Source organism: Geospiza fortis, unplaced genomic scaffold (assembly GCF_000277835.1).
Source record: "Geospiza fortis unplaced genomic scaffold, GeoFor_1.0 scaffold333, whole genome shotgun sequence".
NCBI classification, from domain to species: Eukaryota; Metazoa; Chordata; class Aves; order Passeriformes; family Thraupidae; genus Geospiza; species Geospiza fortis.
Window position 1 is genome coordinate 2,828,609 of NW_005054347.1, and position 15,593 is coordinate 2,844,201.

The 15,593-nt window shown below is 44.0% G+C and overlaps 1 protein-coding gene across 4 annotated transcripts in view; it reads left to right on the forward strand.

The window, feature by feature from the left end:
- RNF220 (ring finger protein 220) overlaps window positions 1–15,593 on the forward strand; it is a 210,053-nt gene that overhangs the window by 158,088 nt on the left and 36,372 nt on the right. For 3 of the 4 annotated variants that reach the window (XM_014307895.2, XM_005423116.3, XM_031058698.1), the window contains 2 exons: window positions 4,381–4,502; window positions 5,510–5,642. In XM_014307895.2, the coding sequence (XP_014163370.1) occupies window positions 4,381–4,502; window positions 5,510–5,642 (255 nt within the window). The remainder of the gene's footprint in view (window positions 1–4,380; window positions 4,503–5,509; window positions 5,643–15,593) is intronic. The other variant, XM_005423117.2, reaches the window with a different exon arrangement.

Sequence of the window (15,593 nt, forward strand, 5' to 3'; positions counted from 1 at the left end):
GGTTGCTGAAAATCATCTGTGTGGAACTTTGACCATGCAAATCTGAAAGCTGCACTGAAACCCTTCTGTGAACTGGCCCGTAATGTTCTTTTTTGGGCAGATGAGCAGCAAATTGTACTTAAGGTCTGAAATGGATTCCTTCTTGACCATCTGTTTTCTTACTTTTGCTTCCTCTTGAGATGGCTTTTTGTACTCTGCCACTACTGCTGTTGTTCCCTTGCATCAGATGCTGTGGATGAGTTTGATCATTCACAAAAGCTTTCTGTGACAGATCTAACAAAAGTAGGTATAGCCCCTCCTCAGGACTCCTGCAGTCGATTTGCAGAGCAGGTGCTAGCTCTTGTGCTTGAATATCTTTGGTGTACGTTTAGGGTTATTTCCAAAGTTCTCAGGTGAATTGTGAACTAGGTCCTTACAAAGCTCCATTTGCACCTCCCTGAGAAGGTGAGTCCAGTTTTGGTGGTTACCCCCAGCCTGTCTCTCCAAGTAGACCGTGCAGTTTGTTGAACCACCAGCACCATGTCCTGTGCTTTTGTAGCTGGTGGGTGGGGGAGGAATAAAGCTGGATGATTTTCACTGGAAAGGAGACAAAAATGCTTCCACTTAATTTGATTGGCCTGCCATTGCAGGAGCTGCTAATGATGTCTGCATAGGACTCAGGGGACCACTCAAACTGGTGGAGGGAACCATAAGAGATATTGCTAGTAACTTAATCATGGCCTTTGATGCTGCAGGAGAGGTTGGTGCAATGTCCACTGCTAGATGCGGTGTAAGAGCACTTCTGAGGCAATTAGTGCTGTGTCCTGAAGGTGAATTTTTGCCTGGGGAGGGGACTACCAGTGAAAACTAAAATCCATTAGCTTTTCTCACAGGAAGTTTGGCTGGACTAGAGAGTAACATGATCTTTGGGCATTAATAAGGTTCAGCCTTGATGAGGAGAGCCCATTGTTAGAAAACATCCTCGGTCTCTTCTGCTAATAAGGCAGCAGTGGTGGCTTGGCTCCTTGTCTCTGCGCCTTGGGAAGGCAGGTACCAGTGTTCCCTCAGCAGCAGAGGCTCTGTTGATTGCAGTTTGGCTCCTTCTCCAGTGCAAGCAAGCTCTCACCTTGCACAGCCCCATATTGGAGAACTACATATCAGTGAAGGGAAGAGCAGTAATTCCAAAGCCAGCACAGCTCCTAGGTTAAGTCAGAGACCATAACTGAGACCCCCTGCCCTTGCAGAGTATCCGAGTTCTTGCTCACCTCTGTGTGCTACTTTCTCACTCATCTGCTGTGGTGACTTAAACTCCCTGGGTGCCTGACGGTTTCATGTAATCTGAAGGAGAACATGCACTTGCAGCAGGAGCCATGTATAGGGTAATGTACATCTTTAAAAGTGAGGCCTCAGAGGTGCTGGAAGCCCTCTGATAGCCTAATAATAATTATTAATGCTAATAAAAACTAGTGAACTTCTCACCTTCTGGCAGAAGGTTGGAATAATAACTATAGAACCTTTGTTCAGTCAGAGATAAGAATGGGCCAGGCTTGTGCAAAAACCTCCTTCCCTAAGTTCTGTCCTCTTTTGTACATCCAGTCCTCAACTGGCTGCATTTTTATCTTCCTGAATTATGGGAGGGAGGGAGGGAATGACTTTTTCTTTTCTTTTTTTCCTCTCCATGCTCCTGCGACAGGAGCGAGGGAGAGAGGGATTAGTGAGCTAATTAGAAATGATCGCATCTATCAACACTAATTAGCAATCCTGTGGTCTCACTTGCGTGTTCTTTTGAGCTGCTCCCCTTCGGGACAGCGGCACAATCAACCCCTGCCTTTGGGGCCGCTCCGTCCCCGCCGCGCTGATTGGAAGTGATGGCCGGGCTGCGTGTGTCGGGCAGGGACAGCGCCGCTCGGATCTGCTTTCCAGGCTGCTCCCTCCCCGTCCCTCCTGTCACCAGGGGCACCCTTGGCCTCCGTGGGCACGACGCTGCCACTGCTAATGACCAGAGAATGAAAATGGCAGGGGGATTTGTTTTCAACACCTCTTTCCTCCGGTGGCTTTTTCACTTGTGGCATTGCAACTCAAAGGGATGCTGCTCTGCGGAGCTAAATGAGCCAAGATAGGGGCTGGCTGCTGGGTCTGGTGTAGAGCTGGAGCAGAGTGAGGTTCTTTTCCAGCTCTGCACTGACATTTCAGCAGCAGATCAGGTGCTTGTTCTGGCAGAATGGTCCCAACAATTTATCTGTAGAAGATCCAAAATAAGTTGTCTTCCTTTTGTCACTGCTACAGTGCATGGATTGGAGGATGGCAGTAAAGAAACCCTTAAAATACTAATAAATTCACCAGGCAGACTGCTCTAACTGAATTGTTTGGCCATGGGGAGTCCTACCAGAATAATTAAACTGCTCCTTCCTTGCATTTCCCTGTTAAAAACATGATGAGGTGAGAGAAATTTGTGTCTGTGATCAGGATAGAGAAGGCTTTGTTTCTGTGTTTCTCTCCAGATGGGTGTTTGCTGAGGAATGTTCAAGTCATGTCTGATTCCAGCCTCCTTCCATATTTTTTGCTGGCTCTACAGAGCTAGTGAGGCAAGGAAAGAGCATCCTAAACTTAAATGAAAGAGCCATGCTGAAGGATATAGGTATGCACTAAACCAGAACTTCAGAAATCTCTTGGGCACTAAAGCACAAGCCAGAAAGAATGTGGCTTAACTCTGCCTAAATGAGAGGGTTGTGGAACTGTCAGTGTGGTGTACCCAACACAAGGGAGAGTTGTGGAGCTTCAGCAAATAAAATTTAGAGAAACTATGAAAGCTGTGTTTATTGAGAGTCTATGTTGTTTAAAGTGCCAGATATCAAAAACATTTTTGTTTTGGTCTCAGGTTGCTGTCTTTTACTCTAGGAATGTCACATTTGCAGAATCCTTTCCAGCATGTGTGGAGTGGAGATGTATTTTTCAGGGAGTTTTCTCACATATGTATTTAAGTGAGGAAAAACAATGCCCACGGGTTAATTTGAAGCTTTCTTAGTGCTGGAGCATGAGAGAGTATAGGGGATGATGAAGACTCCCCAATTGTGGGAAAGTGTATTCTAACTCAGAGAGTCTGAGTCCAGGGAAGCCAACAAGAAAGTCTTGAAGGAGGCCTTTCTGGTCTGTGCTGATGTGAAACTTTATAATTCACTTGATGTGTGTGCTCTAAACTAATGCACTTGAGAAAACAATCCACAGAAACTTGCCTGTACACTGGTCCTTCCCATCCTGGCATTCCAGAAGCTTTCTGTGACTCGCTGGCTGCAGGGAGCTGTTGATCCCACAGTGTTCAGGCATGAAGGCTCTCAGAGCATGCTGCAGTGCTCACAATGTCAGTAACGATTTCTGGCTAATGCAGCTTTTTGGTGGTGTCATCTCTCATTATCACATGGGCTTTCCTTGGGCTTTTTCTTGTCTCTCATTCAGAATTTTGACCTTCCTTATTAATTAAACAGTGACTTTCCTGCAGCCAGTGATTGAGTTATTCAGTAATACCTGCCTAAAGCTATCATAATAAAAGACAGAAGTTCTTTTTAATGCAAATGATTTGGTTCCAGATGTTTTGATCACATTAAACGATGGCTCAAATTAACCAGCTATTGGATTAAGCAACAGGCTACCTTGGCTGCTTTTTCTAATCATTGTGATTCCTAACATGTTTGTTTCCCAGAGCGAGCTTTTAAGAAGGCATTGTAGCTCCTAGTTTTCATGAAATAAAAGCAGTAGAGAGACAGAAGCTATCTAGCATGGGTCCTCAGTTTTTTGTAGCAAATCTCTTTCCTTTCCATAAATACTGCCTGCTACCAAGGTGGTGCTCTGACTTGTTTGTGGTGGTCTGAGAAGGAGGTTTTCAGGTGTACAGGAGGTTTTGTGGTCCTGGAAGTGATTTTTAAAATATCTTGTCCAAGGCTGTTGGGTGCTACGTCATCCTTCCACATTCTAAGTTCTTGTAGAGAGAATAGACATGTTAAGGGGAGGACCTCAGAAGGCAAAATCCAAAACAGGGTTCAGTGGCTTGATCACTCAACTTTGAAAACAATTTCAAGTTTCCAAGAGAAAGATTTTAACCATTCTAATAACTTACCATGGGATGTGTAGCAGATATTCTCCTCCTAGTTGTTAAATTGTGAATAGCTGCCTCCGTGGAATCAGAGTGCTCAGCTGCAGGTTACAGATTTCCTCTGAAAAGTGCCAAGTAACAGTCTCTGTACTGTTCATAGAGGTCAGAATTGGGAGTTACAATGGGATTTTCCACTGTGAAATCTTACCATTTTTGCCAAGGGTTTATTATTTGGAGCTGAGCAAAGACTGGATCTACAAACTTGACATGTCTTCCTTTTCTGTTTGTTTTCTTTCCCTGGTTTCTCCATGCAGCTCGGATTGGAAAAATGAAACGGAGGAAGCAAGACGAAGGGCAGGTATGTCCCCTCTGCAGCCGGCCTCTGTCAGGATCCGAGGAGGAGATGAGTAGGCATGTGGAACAATGCCTTGCAAAGGTAGAGGCGCAACAGGATCACCAGCTGCCATTCCCTTCTCCCTACTCCCAGCTCTGTCTGTAGTTGTCCTAATGTGGGGCAAAAACTAACATTGCTGAGCTTGCAGGCAATGCTAACTGTCTCCCTAAGATCTGTAGTCACTTCTTCGTCTGGGAAGATGGATTCTTCTGGATTTTTTCTGTCCTGTTGCATTAGCAACTTTTTACTTCATGCGCTGTCCTGCTGTTATGGAATTCTAATTTGTAGATTTTAAAGGTGGAGCTATTGAAATTTATGAACCTTTTGTAGGACTTCAGGCATCCTACGTAGCACAGGAAGAACAGTTCGTTCTGATCTGTGCCTTTGACAGCATTACAATTGTTTGTTGGGTTCTTTTGTAGCAGACTGGGATTTTTAAAGGTTGCATGATCATCTTACTCCAGGGAAGTGCATTTAAGCAGAACCGTTCTCTTGCTGTTCATCCCAAAGACAGCAAGGAAGGAGAAACAGGCCCCAGGGGAGGGAGAGAGTTATGTCATAGGGCTTTTTGTTCACGTTTCTCAGGAAAAACCTTCAGTAGAGGACTTGTTGCCTCAAGTGGTGCATAGTATAAAGAGAGGTGTATTTTGATCAGTATGGCCCAAAACTACGTTACAGGAGAACACTTCTGCTAGGGGTCAAAGGAATCATGTTCCTCCATGACAGAGGAATTTTGCTTGCAAGGCAGGGGAATGCATGTTGAAATGAACACCAGCACTGCTGTAGGGACCAGACCTTATATTTCCTTGAGTAAAAATTATGAAACTTGCAACTTGTTTTAATCTTAGGTTGTCAAGTTCTTCCAGTATCTATTTACTTCTAGTTTAGGTTAGTTGGAACAGGGATGGGAATAGAGGCTGCTGTATGCTCTTTACACTTAGCTGTCCTGGGAGCAGCCCAGCTTTTCTTCCCCATCCCATGATAAGTTATGAACCCCAAAGAGCCATTTTGTGCATCTCAACGCTCTGCCCCTGCTTTACCCCATGCAGAGAGAAGGTTCGTGCATGACTGAGGATGACTCTGTGGACATCGAGAACGAGAACGGCAACCGCTTTGAGGAGTACGAGTGGTGTGGGCAGAAGAGGATACGGGCCACTACTCTCCTGGAGGGAGGATTCCGAGGTGCGCCAGTGTTCCGGGGGCACTTGTAAATCATTCTCCTGTGGAAGTTGATCATTACCTATCTGTAAAGGGAGGGACATGGGGATTTCCCTTCTACAAAAGCCAGAATCATCAGCCTTTGCCAGAATGTACAGCAATTTCAGTTTTTTGTCCCTCTTGAGCGATGAGAGTTAAAATTTGTGCAAATCTTTAACAAAGCGTGGGGTTATTTCTTTCTCAAGAAATGTGGCTGAAGAGGGAATGGGTAGATCGTATGGGGAAAATAACATTTTATATCTCACACATAGTAAGAAATACATGGAAATATGTGAAGAGAGGGAAATAGAAATGAAATTGTAAAAATTCCCAGCCTGGAGTGACGAAAGCTGGTGTATCAGCCTCTGGTGATGTATTGGAGGTGACAGCTAAGTCGCTTTAGCACCTGCATAAAATATTAAAGGGCCAGTTGTGCATTTATCACTCCATCCCTTTTAAGGTTGATAAATGAGAATCCAGGAACCTGCTCTGCACCTCCAGCACTGCAAGCCCTTAGGGCTCTCAGACAAACACATTTTATTTTTCCTCCTTCTTTTGCTCCTTCCCTAGTGATGGGGAAATCAGTTACCAAGGAGAGAGTGAGTTATGGCAAAATTTGACCTCTTGTGAGCTTTATTGGTGAATGTAATTTTAGCTAGAAACCTGGCCCCTTTCTTACATTCAGCCCTTTGGCCTCAAAGAGGAGGATTTACTAAACTGTTCATTGGCATGAACCTCAGGCACTCACGAGAGTTTCTCTCAAGCAATCCACGTAGCGCATGCTTAATGAGAGGAGGAATGCTGGTTCCCTTCGTTCAATAAAGAGGATGGGATGTGATCTCTTCCTATATCAGCTTGGATTTTAATTTAAAATATCTCAAGGGGAAAGGCTACTGCATAAAGGAGTTGGACTTAAAAGCCAGCCGTGTGCTCTGCTAAAACCAGGCACTCCTGATCTGCTTTTGCTTTCCTCTGAAATTAAATTGTAGCTGGGTTATAGCAGAGCAGATGATAAGGAGCAGCTTCTTTGGGCTTTAAAGGACCTCCTGTGAAGCTCATGCCATTACATGCTGTGTTAGTAGCCTAACTTTTTTGTGAGTGCATGGAGAGTTGTGTCTGTGCATGATTCCACATAGAGGCCTGATGAGACCATGCAAGATCTTAGACTATGTTCATGTACCATAGACACTACAGTCTGAAGCAGGGAAGCATGGGATGTCTGTGTGCCTCTGTTGTTGTCATCACTGCTAGTCCTTGTTAGAAAAAGCTGTTAAGTTCATTTCTTCCCCTTTTTTTGTGCTTGAGTGGTTTCTTCCTTCATCCCCACCAAACACCTGCATTTGAGGAGAGCGCGCTCTTCCATTTCTTTGGTGTGGACATGGTGCTATCTTCAACTGGTAAATGTTCCCAGTTGCTTTTGAGTTAATTCACTGAAGTGTGATCTGAATCTTCCCCGTTACCTTGGTCATATTGGAGACCCTCTTTCAAATGAGGCTTCAGGTGGACAGTTTGTCTGCAATTGCTCTAGTTAGGTTGGGTAAATGTTTTTCCTAACAACTTTCTACCTAGTATTTTGGGATAATCAGACAATATGTACAGGGTATCTACCTGCTCTGTGCAAGAAGTTGTAAAATTTGGAAAGCCAGAGCAAAGCTGGAGTGATCTCCTACAGCTGGCTGATTGCATTTATTTTTAATTAAGTTACACTTTTTCATGCTCTCTTTTGTGGCTTTCCTATTGTTGTCTCTGACTGCTGCATTCATGGGTCTCCATCACTCAGGACTGCTATGTGCACTCTCAGGTAACCTTAAGGTGACTGTCTTTCTTCTTTTGCTGCCAGTGTTGGCTCTTGCCAGACAGAATTCTTAATTTACAGCCCTGAAGCACAGCACAACGTTTTGTAGATGCTTTCTAATGCTTAAAACTGCTTTGTCTGGAGTTGGCAAGGCCCTCGTTAACCCCTGTCACCTGAGGCTTTGCATTTGGCTCTGTTCCCTTTGCTGAGAAGTAGCAGTGATGTGGAAATCAAATGTCTTTTATAATGCCAGACAGCCTTTACCAGGCTACAGGGATGTCACCAATGTCTAAAGAGATGACATGGGGAAATACATAAAACCGGAGGGGAAAATAGATGGCCATGTGTCTCATTAATTTCAGTTTTAATGGTGTGTTGCTTTGAGGAGATGTCACAGCTGGGTGAAGGGGGAGCAGGACACTGTGGCCACTGTGTGTTGCATGCAAGTCCATTGGGCAGCATTACAGCAGCGTCTCAAACTTAACAGAGATCCTGGCTTTTTTTATCATTTTTGGTTAGGGGACAAGGTTCATATCACTCTCCACATGAGGAAAATTCTTTGCCAATTATATAGGAAATGCTGACAGATTCTCAGTTGGAGTAAGGTTGAGAGACCTTAGGGTTTTTCTTCCTAAAAACAGAAGCATCAGGGGAATAAGCAGCCCTGTTTGGGTTTTCTGGAAGATGGTCTAAAACGTAGAAGCAACCACAGGCTGAAACTCTGACTTGTAAAGTTCCTAGGATGACACTTTCCTGCTTCCAGAGCACTTGCAGGAAAAACTTGCTCTTCTGACCTGAGGAGCTGTCTTAGAAGCTGGAAATTGTCTTCTCTGTTGGTGTTACAGCTACAAGCCCCCAGTCAGGTCTAGTGTGGCAGAGCCATAGCACACCTACTTGTCTGCCACAGTTTGGCATACCTGAGGCAGCTGGTGGAAAGAACAGGCTGTGGCAGCAAGTAGGAATATGACCTGAGAAGTGCAGGCATCAGTGTGTTTTCTCGGAAGCTGTTGGGTTTGGTGAAGGATTTCAGACAGGAAATATTTAGTACTTCTAGCTGTCCTCCTGGCTTCTTAAAATTTGCTATCATTCAATTTGCTGTCCAAAACTGGAAAGATGTAAGGTGTAAATTAAGATTATTGGCAATTATATAGGGTTTGGACGCACTTTGTTTCAGCAGAGGTCCTGCTTGAAGCAGGGGTTTGTAGGAGAGTTTGTGGTTCTGTTTGGGGGTAGGTGCAGAATAATACCAGCATGAAATACCAAACTCCATTTAAATCAAGTGTGTACTTCAAAGTGTAAAACTGTACTGATAAAATAATCAGATATTCCCCTGCCTCGGTACAGTGTCACAAGACTAAAATTTCTCTTTAAATACCTGAACATTCAGTAACTATCTCTCCCCACGTCTCTGAATCATCTCCCTCTGAAGCTCTTTGTTGCACAGGATTATTTCATGCCACCTTTAATGAGTTTCTGTGTTTAGGATGCCAACAAGGCTTCGCAAGTGAAAGCGTCAAGTGGCTTTGTCTCTGATGTGGGGTTTGTTAGGGTTTTTTTAATGTTCAACATATTTGTAGCAATTCTTCTATTCCAGTCCAGAATGGATGCACGTTACCCTCGGTGTTTACACTGTAAGGTTATCCCTTTAAAGAATTCCTGAGGGAAGTTCAAAAGGTTTTTTTTTCTTTGAAAGATTCAGTGTCTCTTTTTGTGTGTATGTTTCTTACTTGAAAGAAGGGAAGGGAGGGGGGGAAGTGGAAAAAAAGTGCTTTATCTGAAAAGAATCACATCAGCTTCACACTGATAGAAGCTGCTGTCATCTCTTAAACGGCTTAGCACAGTCAAAAGGCAAGAGGACTTAAAACAGTGTCTTACACAGGGATCGATGGGTGGAACACATAACTCGTAACTGCAAAAAAAAAAGCAGCTCGGGGGGAGAGATAACGGTAATGATTGCATTGAGGGAAGCTTGAGGGAGGCTTGTTCTTTGTAACACAGCTTCAAAGGTGTCTGGACTGGTGCCTAAGCAAACTGTCCTGTGAAGTTGCTGCTCTGTAGGACTAGGGAAGGCGGGGGGGGGTGGGGGATGCTTGCACCCTTCTGTTTCTTAACAGATGGGACAAAGATTAGTAAATGCCAGGTTAGCGGTTCCCTTCTGCTGCCTCAGATTTGAGGAGAGGATTTTGTCACTTGGTCCCTTTTGGTCCGTTGTGGGAGGCAGCTTGCCCAGGAGAGGGGATGGAGCAGAGCAGGGCTGGGGCGGCTGGGGAGCTGGGTGTTGGGCGGGATGTCAGTTTATCGATCGCACCTCAGTCAGGAGAGCTGCGGGCGCAGTGCTCTGAGCACGAGCGGCAGCGTGCTTAATGTGATTGAAAGGCAGTTAAAATGGCGGTGACCTTTTCAGGGGGAATTAGATTGCCTGCCAAGAGTGGTTAGAGGGAGTGATAACGCCAGCTTGAGGAAGCTGTCCAGTCTGCTTCAAAGGGAGAGAGACAGGGAAAGCAAGCTGGCAGCAAGTACCATTTAAAGCACGAACCGTGCGGTCTGATAGAACAGAGATTGCTGTCCTCTTTAGATATGAAAGAATTGAAGAATTGTAGCTAAGTTCTCTCCACCCGCCCCATCCTCCTCTTCTCCCGTCCAGCTCCCCCACCAAAAAGCCTTCCTCTAGGTGCAGTAGCAAGCCAGTCACCACTGCTCTTCTCAGTTTCTTTTGCTTTGGCAGATCAGTTGCATCAAAAATAACACAGAAGAGAGAAAGACTTTAAAAATGCTAAAATGGCAAGCAGAGCATTTTCAGGGAATGATACTTTCTTAGAAAGATCAACATGACAAGGATCTGCCTGATAGATTGTGATACTCTTGAAGGAGAAACACACAGGGATTACTTAACTCTGAAGTTTCTCTTTATTTTTCTGGTATTTCTTTTTATTTCTCCATGCAGCCCTTCTCCCAAGCTAGCAAAGGGCTTGGCGCTATTTGCTAATGTCTTACCAAGGGAAAAGAATAGCACAACTAAGTGTATGCATAGAGGGACTTGGTAAAGCCTTTATAAGCTGTAGCAAACTACAGTTATCCTTGGGGGTCCATTTGCATTGGATCTCATGTCGTGTACAATTAGGGCAGCTGCCTGGAAAGTAGGACTGTATTAAAATGCTTAAAAGTTTCTAGCAAATGGCTGAAGTCCTCCCACTGCCAGCTTTCTATCAACACAGAATCAATATATGCTTCAGTTTGAGCAGCAAATGTTGTAGGCCAGCCTTTGTCCAGTGTGGGTTAGTTGTTCCAGAAAGAGCATTGGGGCAGTAGCTGTATGCTCCTCCAGTTTGTTCTCCTTTTAAGTCCCTGCAGCATTAGAATCATTCTTTCATGTGTGAGGTCCTGGCCTCAGAATCTAAATAGATACTTTTTAGTTCTCCTACCTCAACAACAGGTTTTTGTGATTACAGTGACTTCTTGGATCTGGTAACTGCCTGGCAGAAAGCTCCAAATAGAGAGGGAAAACTTGCTTGTGCTTCTCTGTGCAATTTCATGAAAATGGAACTCTACAACAAAACTTTTAAAATCTGTGTTTGACAAGTATGTGGAAACTGAAGCAGGGAGAAGCATCTTCTCTAGTGTTAAAAAGATAGTAGCAGAGCTGGTGACAAACCTTTAAAGTCTTGCTCTGGAATCTCACCTAGTAGCCAGCTGTGCCCTCTTTTTCAGATAAAATATAATGAGACATACAGGGAGCTTCAAGAGGCAAGGAGACTTCCTTTTTTTCATGTCAGGAGAGTCAGGCTGCATTTAAGGTTATACTGGTAAGAGGGTATAAACTGATCTATTCAAATGCAGCAAAAGCATTTGAGCTCAACAGTAAATGTGTGTCTTCTCTTAAGAGGCTGTGTGGGAAATGGAAGATGTCACTGGTATATTTAGGCCTTTTGGAAGAGTGGTCTAGTAACTAGAATCATCGTTGCTGCTGCTGTGTAGATGAGCCAGAATACATTCCTTTTACCCTGGTAAGCTAAAGCAAACTTCAGCTTGGGTGCAAGAGCAGTCTGTGTTAAGAGTACAGGGAATCTGTGCTGAAATGAAATTCTTAATCTTCCTGCCATTTAGCAAGAGCTCAATCCCATGCATTTCTCTGCCATGTTTCCAGTGTCAGCGTCTCTTTCTAAGGTGAATGTGTCTGTACATCTGAGCATCTTTCCCAGCCTCTCAGCCCTTGAATTTTAGCCTTCCTATGTTTGGGTTGCTGCCTTCTGCTGGTCACTTCTACCTTCTGTAAGGTTCCAAGTGGGCAAGATGTACAAATTCCATGTTTCTCAAGTGCTTAGTCTGTGCCTTATGCCCCTTGTAGAGGGCTGCTGAGCCCCAGAGCACTTGTGTCCCTTACCTCAGCTCTTGTGTAAAAGTGGTAATCCTGGTAATCCCTCCATTGCAGAAGCACAGTAATTCGGATCAGTCTGATGGAATAGCTCAACCACTTCTTAACAGTTGCACCTCTCTCTTTTGAGAGCAGGTACTTGCCCATAAGGTAATAGTTGACCTAAAAATGCTAACAAAGTCTATTTGCATAGTGTTAAATACAGTAATCACATGGGCTGCACCTGATTCTTTCTCTGTAGTTTGTGTCTGCATATATAATTTGAAGGATGTGGTTAATAAATATCTCTTAAGTATTTTCCTGTATATTAATATCATAAGTTGACTCCAGTGAGCCAGAAAAACAGATCAGAATAGTATGTGATTTAAGAAGGAAAAAACCTCTCACCTTAAGTGCAAAAGCCAGCGTGACCTGCCATGTAACTGATGTCCAGTGTCATGTGTGTTTGAAGTTCACATAATTCTTCAGGGAACACCATTTCCTTCATTTTGGAACACAAAGTAATCAATGGGACTTAGCAAAGTAAAAATAATTTTAACTGGAAAAAAAGAAATTGGTGAAGATAGCCATTAAAATTCCTCATTGCTGATTGTATATTTTTGTTAACTTGAATGCATACAAAAATAAAATAATCTAATTTTTATATTCCAACTGCTAGAATGCATTAGCTGAAAGGAGCACAATCAAGTAAACCTTGCTGGTTGATTTATGTAACACCAACAGCCACTCTAACCAGGAGAAGATTTTCTGCAGGAAGAAGTGGAATTCTTTCCCTTTTCCAGTATTACATATTATAGTTGGGGGATGAAAAGGGATGTCTGTCAGCCCCTTCCTAGAGGAAGGAAGGGGGGAAAAAATGAAAACAGAAAATGCAGTTGTAACACCAGCTTAGCAGGGGGAGTAAAGGAGCAGGTAGAGCACCTGAAACTACTCCTTTTTAGAAGCAGACTGTGTTTCAGTTGACAGTTCCTTTAAACTTCAGGTTTTGTAGATCTCGGACATTAGTTGCTCTGCAATCCAGTTTTCTACTGGTCTGTTAGGTGTAGTTTTGAAAATCCCAGCCTTAAGGTAGTAATCTGATACATTTTTAATTTTTTTCCCCTCAAGGGTCTGCAGTTTTTGCTAGAGCTGCAACCTACTTCTTGGACACTCAGGTCGGACTTGAGCTTTAAGCACACAATAGTTGATTGACGTGATTTTAATAGCATTTTAGAATACAGTTGTTAAGTCAGGGGCAGTGAGATGTTCCTAAAGGAAAAAGGGAGCACAGGTCTCAATGGCTCTGAACAGCTCCTGTCTCCGCGTGTCGTCTCCTGCACGCGGCGGTGGAGCGCATTATCGAGTAGTGCCCGGAAAGTGGCTAACTGCGTTTGACACACGCCAACTCCCTGCCTCCACACTGGATAATTGCATTGTCAACTGTTCAGCAAAGTGGCAGGTGACACTGCAGCCGGATTGATTGTCCTACTATGGAGGCTCCCAAGACTGTCAGCCACCCAATCGATAGAGTTTACACAAGACACTGTGACTGCATCTGTAACTAATTTCAGTTTGAACCTCGCAAGATGCGGCTGTCCCTGTTTCCTGGCCTCTCTTCTTTGCTTGCATCTTCTCCCCGGACAAGGAAGTTGTTTTTCCATGAAAGCCCGGTTTTATTTCCTGTTTTGGAGCTGGAAGTGAAGAAATCAATGGTGTGTTTTGTGGTTTCAGAGTTGAGGGCATTACAGCACATGGCTAACTAGCAGCTCCAGTTTTGCAATCAATAGACTGATCAATTGATTAAATTAGCACTGATTTTTCTTTCTTCTTTCCAGCCTAGAAAAGAATTAGTTTGGGAGGAAAAGCACATGTGTTTGGCCTATGAAATTTAGCCTTTGGTTTTTCCACTCCTTGGTTGCCTTTCCCCCATGAATACAATCTCTGTGCTCATCATTATTTAAAGCAAACTGCATTGAGCCCCGCCACTGGCAGCAGCCTGCTGTAAGCCAGGGTGTCACATTCAGCTGTTCACCAGCCTTGCAGCTTCATGCTCGGCTGCCTTAGAAAAGTCATCCTCTGAGCTCTGCTGTGCTGCTTTATTATTGGCAAAGTTGCGACATTCCTGTGATCCCTGTCAGTGGTGCTTATTGATCCAGTGATGTGAATCTGCTTAGTGATTCAAGATTACTTTAATTCTCCCTCTTCCTTTTTTGTTTGTTTCTGCCCTCTCCCCAGGGGAACAAAACCTTTCAGATCCACCTTTCCCTAACTGTGGAAAACGAGCTGTAGCTGCAAAGACCATGGCTGTTGCTGCCGCTTTTGCAGTTCAGCTCCAGGTTTTGAAGAGCAGCCTTTGAGATAGACATGAGGCTGTTCTCACCTTTCTGTATCACATCAGCACAACGCTCTAGGAGGCAGCCATGAATTGTTAAACCAGATCAGACCTTTGGTCCAGTCCGAGTCTGTTTTCCCCTCTGCAGCCATAGTCTGTACCTGATGGGTTACAGGAGACACAAAAGACGTCTCTGGAATACTCCTCAATGCTGCAAAGGGTGGGGAAGCCTCTTCTGAGCCTTGCAGCAGCTGGCTCTTACCCTGTACAGCAGTGCTTGCCTGCCCTTTGTTCAGCATGCTGCTGCAAAATTATGGTAATGGTCATAAAATTATATGGCCCCTTTCCTTAAAGGCAGCTGTTTCTGTGATCTGTTAGCAAAGATCCCTGTAAGCATCCACACTGGTAAGCAGTCAGGGCTCTGACAGCCCATTTGTGCCCCTGTGGGAGCTAATAGACAGCATCAGATGGATGCATCTGCTGTTTCAGGTGTGTGCTGTAACAACACAGTTGGGTGTCAGTTTTCCAGGTAAATCACCATTTAGCTTTAAATGGATCTGGCTCCAGAGAAATAAAACTCTTGTTTTGCAAGCAGCTTTTCTTGGCTTTTAAATGTCATTTTTTTTCTGCAACAGGCTGGGAACATCACCAGAACTATTCTATCCCTGTTGATGCTAGGAAAAAGTGGGGGAACAATTTCACTGTTGAAAAATAAGGCTGGGGAGGCATTATGGATCTGTAGAAAGACCTGTGTTCAACATGGTCTCATCTTTGCTTTCCTCTCATTTTCAAGAATTTTTAGTGGCTTTCTCTGTCTTCCCAGATGTCTCTTACAATAAAATGGCATCTATGCCACCCTGTCCTCCTAGTATTAGTTTGGGATACTTCAGCAGATGATGGAATAAACCCAGTTTAGAGCCATTCTTGGAAGTATGTGAGGCCTGGCCGTGAGTCTGCATAAACTAGTTTTATTGCCTTCCTTGTTTTTACTCTCCAAGAAGGCAACGAGTGCCATTTCGATAAGAAAATAGAGTGAACGTGCTGGAAAGGGAGGTTGTACAGAAGGGGGTCACTGCAGGGAGTGTAATTAGCAAAGGCTGCAGTTCTGCAGATTTATGGGAGGCTTTTCTTCTTTCCTGAGCACATGTATGCTACCTGCAAACAGAATGAATGCCTCTTCCCAGCCAAAATAGGCCCCAGTAGAGCTCCAGGCCTCTAAGATGGATTTCAGTTTAGACCCATTTATGGAATTCACACAAAATTTGGGATTTCTAGAATATTTCTAGTATCGATTTTTTTACACACACATGCACACACACTCTCCCATTCCTTGGGGCCAAGCTGGAGAAAAGTTAGTCATCCAGGTGAGTTTGATCCTCTGCATGAGCAGTATCTCATAGCTGCATTGACAATGGTGGTGTAAATAATAATACTGACATCTTAGTTTAATACTGACAT